General features: G+C 41.2%; 1 protein-coding gene across 1 annotated transcript; it reads left to right on the top strand.

The window, feature by feature from the left end:
• The first annotated feature begins 633 nt into the window (after positions 1 to 633).
• Positions 634 to 11,877, top strand: ncstn (nicastrin). The gene is made up of 17 exons (XM_079173548.1): positions 634 to 754; positions 1,747 to 1,848; positions 2,416 to 2,539; positions 2,908 to 3,029; positions 3,755 to 3,900; positions 4,758 to 4,902; positions 5,072 to 5,184; positions 5,630 to 5,782; positions 5,883 to 5,987; positions 6,125 to 6,202; positions 6,919 to 7,088; positions 7,198 to 7,300; positions 7,577 to 7,675; positions 8,273 to 8,360; positions 8,657 to 8,820; positions 9,480 to 9,692; positions 10,637 to 11,877. The coding sequence occupies exons 1-17, from the start codon at positions 697 to 699 to the stop codon at positions 10,757 to 10,759; spliced, it is 2,106 nt and encodes a 701-aa protein (XP_079029674.1). The 5' UTR covers positions 634 to 696; the 3' UTR covers positions 10,760 to 11,877.
• Positions 11,878 to 14,603: the final 2,726 nt, after the last annotated feature.

Genomic DNA, 14,603 nt, shown 5'->3' with positions numbered 1-14,603 from the left:
GGGGGGCCAAACGAATTTGTCCCAAAAGAGGAGGGTCTATGAAGCAGTTTAGCCAATTGCTGATTAAAGATATAAATGAGTGACATACAATTTAGCCAATCAGCGTCCTCAAATAGATTCAGCTTTGGGCCAAACCGATTTGGCAACTTTCATGACAACTTGGTCATGGAGGCATCAACATTTAATTGAGATGGTAAATTAACAGTGAAAACTCATCATAGCTTATATCTATATATGTATGTGTGTGTTTTATATTATACTGAATATTATTATATGATATATATTACACTGTATATATATATATTATACTGAATTGCCCGTGAGGGTGACTAAAATAAGATGTCCTGACGTTTTTATCAAAGTGTTATTTACTGCTTTTTTTCGTGTTGGAATAAATGTAAAATATTTAACTGCAAAGTAGTAAATGTGTGTTTGATACCTTAATTTTTTTTTGCATTAAATCATACTGGGATGTTTGCTGAAATTGATTGGATGGCCCTACCTAGAAAATGTTCCACCAGCCTATATATATATATATATATATATAAAACTTAATTACTCCCGTTGCAGAGATCCAGAGCTGCCATTTTGAACGAGTCCGTCACCTTTCAGGGTAGCGGAACCAAACTGCGGAACCCGGACGCTTTCCAAGTCAACACCTACTGTTGTGTTGTTCTGCTTTTTCGAACCAGGAAGATGGATTTGCTGTCGAGCAAATGGCTCGTTAATTTGCTAGTTTGTTGGTTTTTCATCGGTAAGTTGTATTCAAACAGTTCTCATGTTCCACATCTGTGTATTTGTTTGTTAGCAGAGTGTTTCTGTACGAGGTGGTTAGCTTGATGGACTTCTTTGTGCTCGGAGCTAACCGAATGCTAAGCTAGTAACCGTTAGCCAAAAAGCTGCCCCGTTTTGTCTTAAATCACAACTGCCGGGTTTTTAATACAAGTTTCACAATATGGGGTTCAGTGCAACGATTCTTGACCCATTCCTGTCAGCTGGAAATTCAGAAATAATTATTTTTTTATTTGTTATTAAGTCTTTTCGACGACTTTCCGCTAACACTGTCAGATTGTTTCTGCACTGTTGGTACACGAGCCACCCAGCATCTCGTGATGCGCTCGAGGGATTAAATGCTTTGACCGTCACACCAAACTACATAGACTATTTCCTCGTTTAATGTTGAATTGTTTGTCAAAGCAGTTGAAGCACAAACTGAAGTTATGTTCACATCTTCAGGGTGCCCTGGTACATTCGGCATACAGGTGATCCACCAAAAATAGCACTTTGTTTGAATTAAAACGTTTATGTATCTATTTATAAACTGTAATGTTACTGCTTTTACTCTAAGTGCTGTAAATGTTAGTGGACTAACAGGTGAAACAAGCCGAAAAAGCTACACTTTGGTGGAGCTGCATGTTGACAGTTAGTGTCTGGAAAGATTGCAAGCAATGACTCATTCAAAGTCAATATATGTCTTAATTTAATTGCCACCATTGTATCAGAGAAAGGGTCATCTGCCCATATGCAAGAGTATTTACACAAAGAGATCTAGTCCCAAGTCTAAAATTAGGAATGTAGTTTTATAAGTGAGGGATAAAGGATGTGACTCTTTTAGTTTGTCTAAAAAATTAAAACCCACTCTCTGTTTTTCTTTCTTTCTTTTGCGGCCTTTGTAAATGCTATGCCATAGTGTTATATTGCTCTCCTGGCCTGTGCAGTTGTTGAAGTTTCTTTTTTCCCTTGCAGGTGTCGGCTGTAATTCGGTGGAAAAGAAGATTTATGTGCATCTCAATTACACTATCCCGTGTGTGCGGCTGCTCAATGCAACACATCAAATAGGATGCCAGTGTGAGTAAAGCAACAGATTAAAGGGATGCTTTGTGCTCGTCACAAGAATCCAGGCATGCATCTAGGACACTCGTGACAAGTAAAAAATACTTTTATACACAGTTTGCAACTCTTAAATCCAGAGTATGTGCCCCTTATGGCCTCTGGGTGTCTTTGTTTGGCTCGGTTATTGTAGTAAAATGATTACTACTCAGACTATTAAAAAGTGTTTTTAAAGAGTTGTCTGTGTGGTTGCTCCAGGCAGAAACCTGCAAATCAGTTCTGTGGCTTTGAGAGTCAGAAATGATTTTTTGGAAGAAGATAAAAGCACATAAGTTGCAGATAAAACCAGGCAAATTTTCTCTGATTAATATCTATTAAAAGCTGTTATCCTGTAGTGTACTGTTATACTACAAAAAGCCCCAGCAGCAGCACTTTAGCCTTTGCTGTGTCGAAACCTTTCCCGTAATGGAGAAGAGGTCCGGTGGACAGACATCGATTAGATAAGCTTTCAGGACAGTTTTATCTCGTACAGCTGTTGTATCTCCTCACAGATGCTGATACTAAATTTCCTCTCTCTGATTTTAGCCCATTTGTCAGGTAATGTGGGCGTGCTCCATGTGCTCGAGTCGGAGGAAAACCTGGACTGGGTCCTGCACTCTGGTCTCAATCCTCCTTACCTGGTAATCCTGGAGTCGCCGCTGTTTACCAGGTACAGTGAACATGTCTCACCCTGTAGAGGAAGCACCTCTTACTAGTTCCTAAGAGAGGAAGGTCTCTGGTATACTTCAATGTCTCACCACGTCAGAAATCAAGAGTTTACAGTTGTTTATATGGATTAAATAATAGTTAAAATATGTGTTCAATAAGTCCGAAGTATTCCTTTCACTTATAGAATACTCTTTCTATTTAGAGAAGCGTTAGTCAAGTCAAGTCATGGCAATAAAACTCAATCAGTCATAAGCTGTCAGTAAGATAAATGTACCGTCTACCCCTGAGGACAGAAGTTTAAATCACATGTCTGACCCGTGTTTGTACCGTATCGTTTCCACTGCCCCCTGCCGTCCGTTTGCCTGTCAGGTCCATCATGATGAAGTTGAAGAACGGCTCCAGCCGGGTGGCGGGCGTTGCTGTTGTGGCGGCAAACACAAACCCGCCTGGCGGCTTCTCTCCGCACACCAACTGTCCCAACGAGAACACAGGTGAGGGTGAGGGTTTGCCTGCTGAGACTTGTCCCTCAGTATGAAACCCGTTACAGACATTTATTTATTTATGATCCTCAGAGGGCTCAGCGCGTGAAATAACACGCTGTAGTGGATTCAGTTTTAAAGTTCTGTGAACAGTTTCTGCAACATTGTAGTGTCTCCATATAGTCACGCGTGTACTTACAACACATATTGAATTCCTCAATCCTCTACTAAAATGTTCTTTTACTGATTTAATGTATAATGCTATAGGTTTATTTAGTGACCGACAGTTTTACGGAGAAGAAGTCATTCACATTTGTGGCGTATTCAACAGGCTTTCTCGCCTGATTTCTGAACAAAACATGGCACCATAGCTGCTAAATTCATCCAAAATTGACCCAGAATACAAAACAGACTTTGATTTTTAATCAAAGAATCAGATGTTTTTTAATTCAGTTGTACTGATGATTGAACCGGGTGAATTTCATGCCCATCCAAGCCGTGAAAAATAAGGTTTCAGCTACATTTATTTAGACTGTTACTTGTGGAACCACTTCACAGCTGTATAGGATGTATTGACACAGAATAAACTATTTAAAAGCTCACCTGTCGGAATTGAGGAGCTAGATCCTAACAGCAGTTTTAGCTTCACTTTCTATACTTTAAAGAAATCCGTCCGCTCTTCATGAGTTTCTGCTTTAGTATCGCGGCTGCTGACATGAACTCTGTATTTCCCTCAGGCGTGTACACAGAGAGCTACGATCCAGCTATGGCCCATTGTAAGGTGACAGTGTGGAACCCTTTGGGAAACGGTTTGTCCTACGAGGAGTTCGACTTCCCCATCTTCTCTATGAAAGACGACAATGACACTCAGGTCATACGGCAGGTAACATGACAGGAATCAACAGAAGTTCATATTTTGTCTGTTAATCCCTTTTGATATAATCACTTTGTTGTCTCTGCTTTCACAAAATGTCTGTCTCGTTGATTTCCAGTTGCCTCTGGTGTTTGAGAATAGACATATTTTAGAAGAAAAGTACATTTCCAAAGAGTCTGATCTGAACTTGTCCCAGTAGTGGCTGCGATTAGGCACGATGCCCGTAAAGCTTCAGCAGCACTTAAGATCTTCTCTCAGGAGCCAACATGTTGTGACACATTATGTTCAGGACCCATAAATCTTTAGCTGCTTTCCCACTCTAGTGTGTGACAAAAGGGGTTTTCATATCTGCCTCTGATGCAGTGAACGTGTTCATATGGTTCTCTTCCTCAGCAGCAGGTTTCATGTTGACACATAAAAATAAGAGCTAACCTGCCAGTTTAAAACTCTACAAGCTGCTCTGTGAAGGTCTGTGTTGGTGACTTTTTGATTCTGAAACATTTAAATGTCTTTATCCGGAGGCTGAATTCCTGTTACAGTTTATCTCTGTGAGTTTAAACGTTGTGGTTGCTCTCTGTCTCAGATAAGATGGCCGGGTAGATGAGGGAAACTCTTCTGTAAGCTTTTGGTTTGAGGTTTGATACCTAACTGTCAAAGTGATAAATTGAGTCCCAGACACGGACGTTAACGTATCGCTGTGTTCAAACCTGCAAGTGTGCCCCTGAGCAAGAGCACCAGACCCATTATAGACGTTCCAACTTGTTCTGAAGGATTGCAAACTAATTGAGATTCTCTTAAAATACTATAATGTTATCGAACCCACACACGAACATGTTCCTAATGTGTATGCTGTTCTCCATCGGCAGTGCTACATGGACCATAACCGCGCCGTGAACGGCAGCACTCCTCAGTACCCGCTGTGTGCCATGCAGCTCTTCTCCCACATGTCCGCCGTCACCGACACGGCCACCTGCATGAGGAGAAATGACATCAACTTTAGCATCACGCCGGGTATTCATTTACAGAACACTAATACATATCTAAGAACAGGTTTACTTACTATGCAAAGGACATTTTAAAAAGGCTACACACTTTGTCAGGGAGAAAATCTATTTAAATGCAAGAAAATATCCAATGTTTATACTGTTTTTTTTTTGTTTTGTTCCGTGTCTCCCTTTAGAGATGGTTTGCGACCCATTGGGTGACTATAATGTCTGGGCCTCCACTAAGCCTCTCAACAACACAGCCAAGGGCCACAAGGTGGGGGAGAATGTGGTCGTAGCAGCAGCAAGGGTGAGTTACTGAGTCCTGACCCCTGTACCCATATTTCAACATTTGTTAGTTATTATCACGTGAGTTCATGAACACCGTTAGCATTTCTTCAGCCAGTATCTGCAGTGATGTCACTCACTTTGAAAGCCTTCCCGTATGAAAGCTAAGACCCAGCGGGCTAACATGGCGCACGTGATGTAACGGTTACAATCTGAGCTTTATTGACTAAATTATGAATCAGTCAATTGAGAAACTAATCAGCAGATACTTGATGATGAAAATAATGGTTAGTTGCAGCCCTACTTTTCAACAGAAATGCATTATTGGTAAATCAAAAGACAAGATGGGCTGCGGTCCCTCACAGTTTGCTTCATCCTGTGATTTAATATTGAGGTCATTGCAAGTTGACCTGAACTCCTTACCTTGACAAGATGTCTGCTTGATGGATCTCCTCTCCTCCCTGCAGTTGGACAGCAGGTCTTTCTTCTTTGACGTCGCTCCGGGAGCACAGAGCGGCGTCTCTGGGTTTGTCGCTCTGCTGGCGGCCGCTCACGCTCTGCGGAATGCCACCCAGGAGGCTCCGCCTTCACACAACATCCTCTACGCCTTCTTTCAAGGGGTCAGTCGTTTACACGTCACTGTATTCCCCGTTGTGCTTGACGAACAACTCTAACCATACTCTATTTATTTTGGTCTTTATTTTTTTTATTTTACTCCAGGAAACCTTTGACTACATCGGCAGCTCGAGGATGGTGTACGATATGCAGAACAATCACTTTGCTGTGGACCTGGACAACATTCACTCAGTACTGGAGGTTGGACAGGTGTGTACGTGTCTGTGTTCTGTATGTAGCAACCTGCTCAGGATATCAGATTTGTAGGTAATACTTAAAGAGACATTAAGTTTTCAATACTAGCATATGCTGTTTATATTTCAGTGTGTTGAATTTGTTCACCGTAGGTTGGACTGCGTGCTGAGTCCAAACTGTGGCTTCACTCCGACCCGGTGTCCAGGAAGAACAGCAGTGTCGATGAAGAGGTTTGTGTCCTTCTCAAACATCACTGCTCCAACAACACAACACATGAAACAAATATTATTTAAACTGATAGCATAATGTCTCTAAATATAGCTTTTTAAAGAGGTGTAGTGCCGTTAGATTGGAACAATTCAAAAGATAAACTGAAACTCAAGTGTGACATCAGCAAAGATGATGTACAAACAGATGTATAGATTAGAGAGGCTAACTAAAAATACTATACTATAGAGTACTATTCCCATTGTAAGCGTGTACTGTACACAAGCAGGAAAATGAACTCGAGATACCGTATTGACCATATAGTAAACGATAGTGTCTATAAAAATGTATCGTTGTATCATATATTAATACCGTAGCTGCACCTAATAAGAGGATAATTACTTTGAAATTAATTATTCTGAAATTAAAATTGTACTTCTGAAAAGATCCTAAAACATCCTAATACACATTTAAAGACTAAAACAGGAACAGATGTGGAAACAAGTGGAAATTGTCCTTAAGTTCTACCGCTACATTAAGTTATATGAATGCAAAATATAAAAAGAATTCAAAAACTGCAAAAAAAATGTGCTTAACTGTAAAACTTGCAAATGTAAGTATTAGACGACCGTTTAGGAGTAAACTTGGATGTAAAACAGAGCAGAGATCAAACCACTGAGCTCACAGCGTGTGTGTATTACTGTGTGTGTGTAACGTTTATTCTTTTGTTGCGTTCCAGGTGAAGAATCTCATCCAAAACTTGCAGTTGGTCGCCACAGACCTAAACGTCTCAGTGTTGGAGCCGAATGTCTCTCAGCCGCTCCCGCCCTCCTCCTTCCAGCGCTTCCTGCGAGCTCGGCCAATCCCTGGAGTCGTTATCGAAGATCATGCATCTGCTTTCACCAACAGGTGACTCGCCATCATTTGCACTCTATCGCATTAAATTGTCATCATGGGATCCGCGTTGCCTCGAGGAATTGTCTTGTTTTGCTAATTTCTTTTCCTCTTCTGTTTCCAGGTTCTACGAGAGTATGTACGATAACGCCGAGCACCTGAACATCTCTTACCCATCCAACCTGACACAAGAGGAGCAGCTTGAGTTTGTCACTGACACTGCCATGGTAAAGCTACTTAATCACCCACATCGCATGTTGTTGCAGAGTCATTCTGCTGTACATGTGTTATCCACAACTAGTTGCTTTCATCGGTTGTGTAATCATAAACCGTTCTCATTGTTTGCTGACTTCTCAAGTCAGTTCAGTCAAGTCCAAACTTGTCTGGTAATATTTAAGCTGTCAGGCTTGTTGCTGTTTAATTTATTACTGAGACGTTCACTCAGCTGTTGTTGGGAAGCAACTAAATGAAGATCTTCTGCATTTCTCTTTGTGCATCTTCAGGCTCTGACTGAGGTGGCCACCATGGTTGCCCGGACTCTGTACGTACAGGCAGGAGGAGCAGCAAGCGAGAGCAACTACATCAACGCAGACCGTCAAATAGTACGATTTATTTAGCACTTAGTGGAATATGTTTTCAGCCATCTTATCCACAAGTTCACTGTTTCTATACATGTGTCCCCAGTCAACACCGCAGCATTTCTCCACCTGAATAATATGAATTTGTGCTTTTTTATTTTATCTAAAGTCAGCGTCTAGTAAACAGTAAAAGTTGTGTTTTACATTTGAATTAAAGTTGTAGAGGTTTTAAAAACATTACTGTTTCTTCATCCACTTGTGGTGAGAATTTAAGCCAGTAATGCAGATTATCTTCCGATGTCAAATATCAAAAGATGCTTTCATTTCCTTACAGTGATATTGGTATTAATTTTCCATTTAATGTTCCTAGAAAGCTTTTGTATTTAGGAGGAACTTTGTTTTTACTGTTTAACTGTCACCTTCCTGCATGTTTTACTCGCAAGACACATATTCTTTTTATTTACTTCCTTTACATATTACATTATATAATATAATATTAGTTTGTTCTGTCTCTTTTGGTCCCTTGAAACAGGCTTTCAAGTAGTTTTTCTGGATAGATTTCTTCCTAATGACACACATGTATTGGTGACTGACTCCGTTTAACTGTTTCCTGTCCCTCAGGTGACCCGGATGCTGTACGGTTTCCTCGTCCGGTCCAATAACTCCTGGTTCCAGCAGCTGATCCCCTCTGACCTCACGAGCCACCTGAGTGAGTTGAGATACAAGCTAATCCTGTTTTTTGTTGACTCGTACAAATGTTTTGTTTTGAAGCCGCTGGGGTAATGATGAATGTTACTGCTGTATTTGACATATTTACTCTTGCTTGCTTGCATTGGAGTCTAAAGGGCAGTCGGAAACCCTTTTTTCATTATTGACAAAGCAGAGGAGACCGTACATTTGTTCTGTTGAGTCCTCGGCCCTGCATGCATGTCCAGAGGGGACATTTCAGCGAGCTGCATTATTTCGAGACACACAACTTCATTTCTTCTGTCCTCTGTCTCTCAGCTGACAGGCCCACGAACTTCTACGTCGGCGTGGCCCAGCAGTCCAGCGAGCCGACCTTTCTGGTCCAGTACCTGCTGGCTAACCTGACCGGTACCACCGTCAACGTCACACAGGAAAACTGCCAGAACCAGAGAGAGAGTGAGGAGGACAAAGAGAACAAACATGTGAGGCCCTACAGCAGTCTTCCTTTTACGAATTTACTTTAGTCGGAGACAAATTATACCGCAAGAATAAATACATCTATAAACAAACGTATTACAAAAGATCAAGATGTGTATCTCAAAGTTGTTTGTTCTGTTGGAAAAATACAAAGATATTCAATTTACGGTCATTTAAAATTAAATTAGCGGTCATTAAAAACGAAGAAGCAGCATGTCTTCACATTTTAGACACTAAAACCAGTAAATTATAGTATTTTTTAAACGATTTATCGGTTACCAGAATAGTTGCAGATTATCTCTCTTTAGATCGACTGATTATTTAGTCAAGTCAACACAATGTGCTTTACATATATATGACATATAATATTAAAACAAGTGCAGAATACAAAATACCATAAAACTCAATTAATTGTGTTTCTCTCCAGAAATGTTATTCGCTAAACTCAAAACCTGCAATTTATAGAAACATTGGTGGACAAGAAATAAAGACAAAGTGGCACCAACTTGTACTTAAAATGTTATATAGTTATTACAGTTTTCAATATGTAACAACTGAATAAATATATAATAACGGTAGATTAGGAATTCTATTGGAACTGTAACATCTTTGACTCCATTAATATTAAATATTGATGTATTTATTTCCCTGCCTCCTCCCTCAGATGTACTCCTACCTGTGGGCTCAAGGCGTGGCGCCTCCCAACAGCACAGAGAGGGAGGGTTTCTGCATGCGCTCCACGACCCGCCTCTCCAAAGCGCTGTCCCCGGCCTTCGACCTGCGGGAGTACGCCTCCAAAGACTATTCAACGTGGACAGAGTCCCGGTGGAAGTCCATCAAAGGACGCATATTCCTGGTGGCGAGTCACGAACTGGAGGTAAACCTTCGCTTCACTCCGCAGAGTCAAAGACGACACATGTGATGCAGATTTAAAACACACTCCTGTGCTCCGTGGATGTCCGATGGTTTCCTCTGAAGGAGTGTTGGTTATTCACGTGCTGTAGGAAGTCTGGACCGTTTGACGCCTCATTCACCAGCCGTTCTTGAGAAGTAATATCTGGTAGCAAGTAGATAAATAGTGCGATGGTTGGGGCGTAATAATCCGATTTAAATCACAGTTCATATACATTTTACAGTCGGGTTTCCAAAACGGCAGCAATAAAGGAGCTCTAGCAACAACAACAAAGCAGACTTAATGCTGACAGTGATGGATCACCTAACTCCGATAAGGTTCAAGTCTCTGCAAGTTCATTTTGGCATCACACTGAAATGAAACGAAACCCTGCTCCTCTCTTAGCTCTGTCTAGTTGCTTCAATGTGTACATTTTGTTTGTGTTTGTGTTCTTTCAAATGATAAATAGAATGTGTTGTGTAGAAATGTGAGGCAGGTCTGATGAAAACAACAACATTAACAAGCATGATTATAAGGAAGGTTCTGCTGATTGCTCCTGTCACGCATGGCACTGGGTCTTTTACCGTGACACTCCTCGCATGTCATTTAATGAGAAAATGTAGTTTGGAGAGCAGACATGTTTAATCGGGAAAAACTTGTGGTGAAAGATCTGGTAGTGTGTTGCCGGTCAGTCACGTAGAGGGAAAACCTCAACGATTTAAGACTCCTGATTTCAAGAAAACATGTTGTGTGGTGGGAGCAGTGCATTGCTGTCTGCCACTGGGGGGCGCCAAAGTCCAATATGTTAAAATTCTACACATAGTGACTTTAAAACTGCTCTGATTTTAATATTTCTACATTAACAAATGTATGAAATGAGAATGCGTAATCTGAGAGGTGTTAATTATCAGACTTATTGACTCTTCCAGATGGTGACGCTGGGCGTGGGTGTCGGCGTGCTGCTAACGTCTCTGCTGCTGACGTACTTCATGAGCTCGAAGGCCGACATTCTCTTCGGCTCGGGGAGGGAGCCCGCCAACGCCACCTACTGATCCAGACTGAGGCGACGCCGGCCCACGACCACGACCACTACTACTACTACTACTACAACTACTACTTCTATCCCAACCAGACATGGACAGACAAACCACGAGTAGGTACACAGGTTAGAAACAGCAGCAGCAGCAGAGGTTTTTTTCTTTCTTTTCTTTTTTTATTAAGAAGACGACGACTCCATGTTTATGGACTCACTGAGGTGAGGCGTGACACGAGGACTGGACCGGACTGGATTGGCCTGGATGGATCTGGACTCATCAGGGTCAGAAGACACTGGTCGGGCCCTGTCAGTGGAAAAGATGTTTATATTTCTTTTGTTTGTTTTCTCTTATTGTCGCAGAATGTTTTGTTCATGGTGTCTCGGGATAGGCACTAAACATCGAGCATTATTTTGGGCGTGTTTCTGATTGTGAATATGTAAATGTGACTGAGTGTGTGATCAACTGACTGTGTGACTCGGTGTGTACGGACCATTATGAGTGTGTGTTTGTGTCTGAACTTTGTATGAGGAATGCGACGGTATGTGCAATACTGCCTCTGTCTTCTCTGTCAATGTAGTTAACTTATCAATCAATTCTGAGATGAAGAAACCACTTTTTTGAGTCCGCGAACAAGTAGTTAAATTTAGGGTTTTGCAAAATCTGGACATGTGCGGTGAAGTATTTTGATAAGTTTTAGGTTCTGGGATGTTGACAACAATCCTGAATATTTATATTGTTCACTCCCAGTACACATACAACTACACGTGTATGTAGTTGCAGACCCACTGCAATTTCACATGTTGTGTGGAGAAGAAGAATTTCCCAGCAGCCCCGGCGTGGCTGACAAACACTTTATTTCATATCGATCAGCTGCCAAAAAGAACCACGTCAAATCCGGTCCAAACATCTTGTGTTTCGACACTAAAGATGCGCTGGTGCTCTGGCTGTGCACTCTTTTTGGTTCCATACCTTCTTCACAAGGTTTCTTTTTGTGGTAACTTTAGTTTAAAAAGTACAGTTTAAATGTGTCAACGCTCAAAAATGGTTTTGAATTCTGTTGTAATTTTAATGGCTGGAGTCGATGACCAGTTGTGATGCCTTGATGAAGAAATAAACACGTTGCTTCTTTTCAAGTTTTTTTCTCTCATTGTCGACTCACTGAGGAAATGTAATTGATGTTTTAAGAGCTTCCTGTTACAGATGAGAGAGCAGCACTCAAACAACAGAAAACATCAAACAAATACTGTGACCACAGATCAGCTTTTTATTTCTGTGCTTACACATTTAAAAACTACGTGACACCAGTGGTTCCCCTTCAGGAAGTCAATGAGTTGTGAACAGCTTGTCACCTTGTGACTGCTCGGATCTTAATTAAAACTCTAAAAACATATTTAATACTTCATTTTCTTCTTTAGTTTTAATCTAGAGGTTTAAATGTGTTGAGGTCTCTTGGTTTGTTCCTGCTGTAATAAATCAGCCAGATTCTACAATTCAATAATAAAATAAAGTACATTTTATTTATAAAGCCAGAAATCACATATTTCCCACAGACATGCTGTCGGTGTCCGACATAAAGAGTAGACAGAAGGAGGGATTATGGAGTTACAGCATGGGGAAGCAAAATGACAATATAAGGTAAAGAAAATACTTGTATTCATTATGAAAATACATGCTCTTTATTGTGGTTATTCAGTTGTAAAATTGGTAATTTCATGCTCATAAATCATGATCGAGTAAAAAAAACAACTAAGTAAAAGTCTTCCAAGTATCTTAATAAAACCTGCAGCTACTCTGAAAGTCATTATATGAACAAGTTAGTAAGATTTAACCTGCTGGAAAAAAAGACTTTAATCTCCTCTCCACTCATACAAACTATATTGTAATAAGATACATTTAGTTAAAAAAAAATATGTTTGCCTTGATATTTATTACTTGACAACAAATCATGAAACAAACCATAAAATCCCATCAAAAGAAATGTGAGTTATACAGTAAAGACATTAGATACCATGACTTCTCTTTTTGGTATTTATCCAATGTAATTCTGAGGATCACACGTGAGGGCAGGAAATGACTCACACGGCTTTTAATTTGCTTTTGTGAGTATTACAGGAAAAATGGCTCATTCTAATATTGCTTTGGGTCAGGAAAGAGTTTGTTCATCTAAATGTCTTAAAAAGCTGCTGGTCTGAACACAAATGTGTCTTCACAGCTCTACAAAGGTCAGACTGTATATAAAAACATCTGATGATGATGATGTTGGTGGTTTCTGGAGGATTTTTCTTTTTCTCCCATCAGCAGCTCCATAAACTCTTTTATGAGCCGAGGGAACCACTTTACTTTGTGACATTATAGCGTCCACTTCTTTTCACTGAGTGCACTCATCAGTGTGTGTGTGTGTGTGCGGTAATGGATGTTTTGTGGCTGAACACACACAGTTTCACAGGGAGGGGAGGGAATAGGAACAGAGGAGGGGCCAAAGTGGAGCGGAGGCGGGGCGCACGGTGCTACGGCTGAGTGGAAAGAAAGTGGAAAGTGAGAAAATACCTGAATGGACAATCTGGAATAAGTAAGTAGTATTTTGTGCGGATAATGTCTTAAAATGCTGCTGGTTGGTGGTTGTGTGCGCTGCTGTAGCGCAGAGGGAGAGAGAGGAGGAGGACTTGGGGCGCAGGAGGTCTCCGGTTTCCCCAAACAATAGTCGACAGGACGCGATGGTTGCCTTTTTTTTTTTTTTTTTTGGGAAACCGCAGGGAACTTCAGGACCCTCATCGGCTCTATTGTTGTCCTCACCGAGGCCACGTAGCTCTGTGGAGCGGTTTTAAACGTGGGAGAGAGAGAGAGAGAGAGAGAGAGAGAGAGTCGTGTTTATAAATGTTAGAGAATGAAACGTTCAGAGAGAGAGAGAGAGAGAGAGAGCGCGAGAGAGAGAGAGAGATGCGCATGGAGGAAAAGAACCGCGTCCAGTTTGATTGTAGGCCGACGGTTTTGATTATTTCTCCTCGCTGAAGGACCGCAGGGAATTTCGAGTGCGTCCATTCATTTACAGTGGTGGAGGAGCGAATGCGGAAGAGAGGGCACGAGCATTTTTTGGGGGCTATAATTTGGCATCAGGACGCGACCAGTGGGGCCTGGGAGTCTCCCATTGTCCTGCCTGTACAACACCCTCCTTTTCTTTCATTTTGTGGGTCGCACAACTCCTCATATTCGCCCTAAATGCTCCCGGATCCCTCACAGTAAGTCAGCCTCTTTGTAGCCTTTTGTGCATGTTGGAGACATTGTTGAATTATTGATCCACGTTACCTCATCCGACAACAGTGGGAGGATACAAATGTGTCCAAATGGCTCTCGCGTCGTTGTTGCGCCGATCAGACTGAAACAGTGTAATGTAGCTGCAGTAGCAACAGGCCTGGTGTTCCTCAGCTGTGTGTTGCAGAGAACAAGAGAAACAAACTGTACACTGCTATAAATACTCATTAGAGGGAGACAGAGGAGCACATGTACACTATAAACGCCTTCCAGAGGGACTGTTACGGTGATAAAACAGGCCATAATAATGCCATCAAGTATCCGATAGTACTATCACAGTACAGCTGCTTCACTCCAGGGGTTTGTTGACACACATGGATTCAAACAGCCTGTAGGAGAATCACTATGAATGTTAGGTTTGTACATGTGTAATAATGTCCAGTAGGGCCTGAACTAACTCATTTTATTTTAATCATTAAGCCAATTAAAATTTCAAGAAATAGTGAGTGTTTTCTATTAAGTATAAAATAGTTCCCAATGAGAACTCCTCCATCTGTAGATCTTCTAGTGAGTAAACTCATGAAAGGCATGTTGATGATGGTGTTGTTGA

This window comes from Pholis gunnellus, assembly GCF_910591455.1.
Source record: "Pholis gunnellus genome assembly, chromosome: 14".
In the NCBI taxonomy this organism is placed as follows: domain Eukaryota; kingdom Metazoa; phylum Chordata; class Actinopteri; order Perciformes; family Pholidae; genus Pholis; species Pholis gunnellus.
The sequence above is the reverse complement of the archived record's forward strand: the minus strand, read 5'-3'. Positions and strand labels throughout refer to the sequence as shown.